General features: G+C 42.3%; 1 protein-coding gene across 1 annotated transcript; it reads left to right on the top strand.

Annotated features, from left to right (window-relative positions):
* Positions 1–310: 310 nt before the first annotated feature.
* On the top strand, positions 311–1069 carry LOC146069250 (paraneoplastic antigen Ma2-like). Its single transcript, XM_083179291.1, has one exon. It carries the CDS (start codon positions 311–313, stop codon positions 1067–1069), a length of 759 nt encoding a protein of 252 aa, XP_083035417.1.
* Positions 1070–2438: the final 1369 nt, after the last annotated feature.

Genomic DNA, 2438 nt, shown 5'->3' on the forward strand with positions numbered 1-2438 from the left:
AAGTTAGTTATTATATTCTGCTTGTTCTACAAAGTTATTTATTGTTATATCCTGCTTGTTCTGCAATGTTATGCGTTGTATTCTGATTACCCTGTAACGTTTATATTTACCATTTAAAGAAAAGTAAACCTACCTTTTTATATAAATACTGTTGTCTTCCTCTTTGTCTGAGAACCCTTAAAGAAACATAAGCACCCAGTTAATACTCTTTCTTTTGTAACCCCATACTAACATTACAAAAGGTGGTTACATTTGGAGGCACTAAGCTGAGATTCTGTCATTTCTCCTGTTTACCAAACAGAGGTACAAAATGGAGAATTTAACAGGAGTAGATATACATGAGTGGTGTATGCAAAAAGAGAGGGACCCTAGGAAATGTCTAGGGATAGCAAGAAACTTTTCGGAGTTTATTCTCAAGCCAAAGATTGTAGAAAAGTGGAAGGGAGACTTAGGGAAAGTAGTGGCATTCCTTATGGAAAACCTAAGAGAGTTAGACCTTAGTTTACTCCCAGCAATGATCCTAGCTAGTGAGGAAACGGGGAGAAAATGGCATGTGATAGGACCAGTGAAGCCAGAAGGGACTGCTAGTACTAAAACAGTTAATGCCACCACTAATACTAATGATAAAGAGAAAGAGGAAGGAGATGGGGAAGATAACGACAATCAGAGCCAAGCCACCAATGTAAGTTACGGGCAATTCGAAGTCATATTGGACAGAGTAGTAACACAGCTAGAAAGGTGGCATAACAAAGGGAGCTACCGTAGACTATGCATATTCTCTGGGATCATCCCAATACCTACTGGGGAGGAAGATTATGAGGCATGGAAAGAGGCAGCTGTACAACAAGCCGAGGAGTGGCAGTGCCCAGACAATATCAAGAGACAAAGGGTAGTGGAGAGCTTAAGAGGGCCAGCCATGGGGATTATTCAGGCATTTACACGCAACAATCCCAATGCCACTCTAGAAACATATTTCGAGGCCCTCGACTACGCATTTGTGACCTTGGAAGACAAAGGGTCCTTACGTCAAGACTATATCACACTTTCCAAGACCCTTGGGAAAAGCTGAGCACCTTTTTAATCCGATTAGACAAATTACTATACAAGATAGTAGATAAGGGAGGAATTGAAAAGAAAGAAGTGGATACAAACAGGATGAAACAACTTCTAAGGGGAGCCTTAACAAGCGACCCAGTTGCACAAAAATTGAGGTGCTCAGAAATACAGGAGCCCCCTCCTACATTTAACGATCTACTTAAAGAAATAAAACAGGATGAGGCTTGATTGAGATGAGGGAAGACTGTAAAGAAAGTCAAAGTAGTGCAGTCCACTACAGAAAGCAATGAGTTTGATACTAAAATCCTCAATATGTTGGAAGAGCAAAATAAGAAGTTAGAGGACTTCCTTGTTAAACAGAATACCAAGGCTCCCACTCCAAATACCAACACCCCAATAAGAGGACTAGGAAGAGGAAATAGTAGGGGATGTTTTAATTGTGGGAGATTGGGACACAGAGCATTTGAGTGTAACCGGAATACCTACAAGAACCCAGGCAGGAGAGCAGACCATTACTACTCAAATCAAGAGAACCTGGAAACGGGAGTGAGGGAGGTCTGTGAACCCCGCATAGGCCCCTAGAAATCACTTGCTGTGCCATGAGTAACTCCTGGTGGAATGGGGAATTACCTGAGGGACTAGTAGAGCCCACCTGCATCCATTAATAACAAACCATGCAGGATACTAGTAGACAGTGGGTCCCAAGTATCTATAATATTTGAAAAATGGTATGAAGAGAAACTTAGCGGACTTGTGATTTGGGTCCTTAGTCCCGAAAAGTACCCCTATCTGGGTTATGTCCAAGTAACCCTCAGCTTACGCAGGACATCCTCAAAAGAGACTGATACCTTAAACACACCCTTAGTTGCTTTGGTATGCCCAGACTTATCAAAAGAAAGGAGAGAGACACCAGTAATAATAGGGACAGATACCAAGATATACCAGGTGTTGCAAAAATGGCAAGAAGGAGAAGGGGAGCAAATTAGCGCAAGTTCTTTCTGTGTAGAGTCAAGAGAGGATAAGTTCCAGGCTTGCTTTGAGAGTGACATTGCACCAGATGACAAATCCGTGCTTATAAAAGAACTTGAGAAACGCACACAAGCCATCTCTGAAGGAGAATGGGACCTCAGTGCAGCAAAGGGAATTGAGCATAGCATTAGGCTTACAGACGAGACACCTTTCAGAGAAAGTTCTAGGAGAATCGCACCCACTGATTTTGAGGATGTAAGGCAGCATTTAAATGGATTGTTGGAAAACCAGGTGATAATAGAGTCTCAGAGTCCTTACGCTTCTCCCATAGTTGTGGCACGCAAGAAGAGTGGGAAGATAAGAATGTGTGTGTGGACTACCGCACCCTGAACCAGAGAACTGTGACCGATCAA

Source organism: Crinia signifera, chromosome 1 (assembly GCF_055691185.1).
Source record: "Crinia signifera chromosome 1, ASM5569118v1, whole genome shotgun sequence".
In the NCBI taxonomy this organism is placed as follows: Eukaryota; Metazoa; Chordata; class Amphibia; order Anura; family Myobatrachidae; genus Crinia; species Crinia signifera.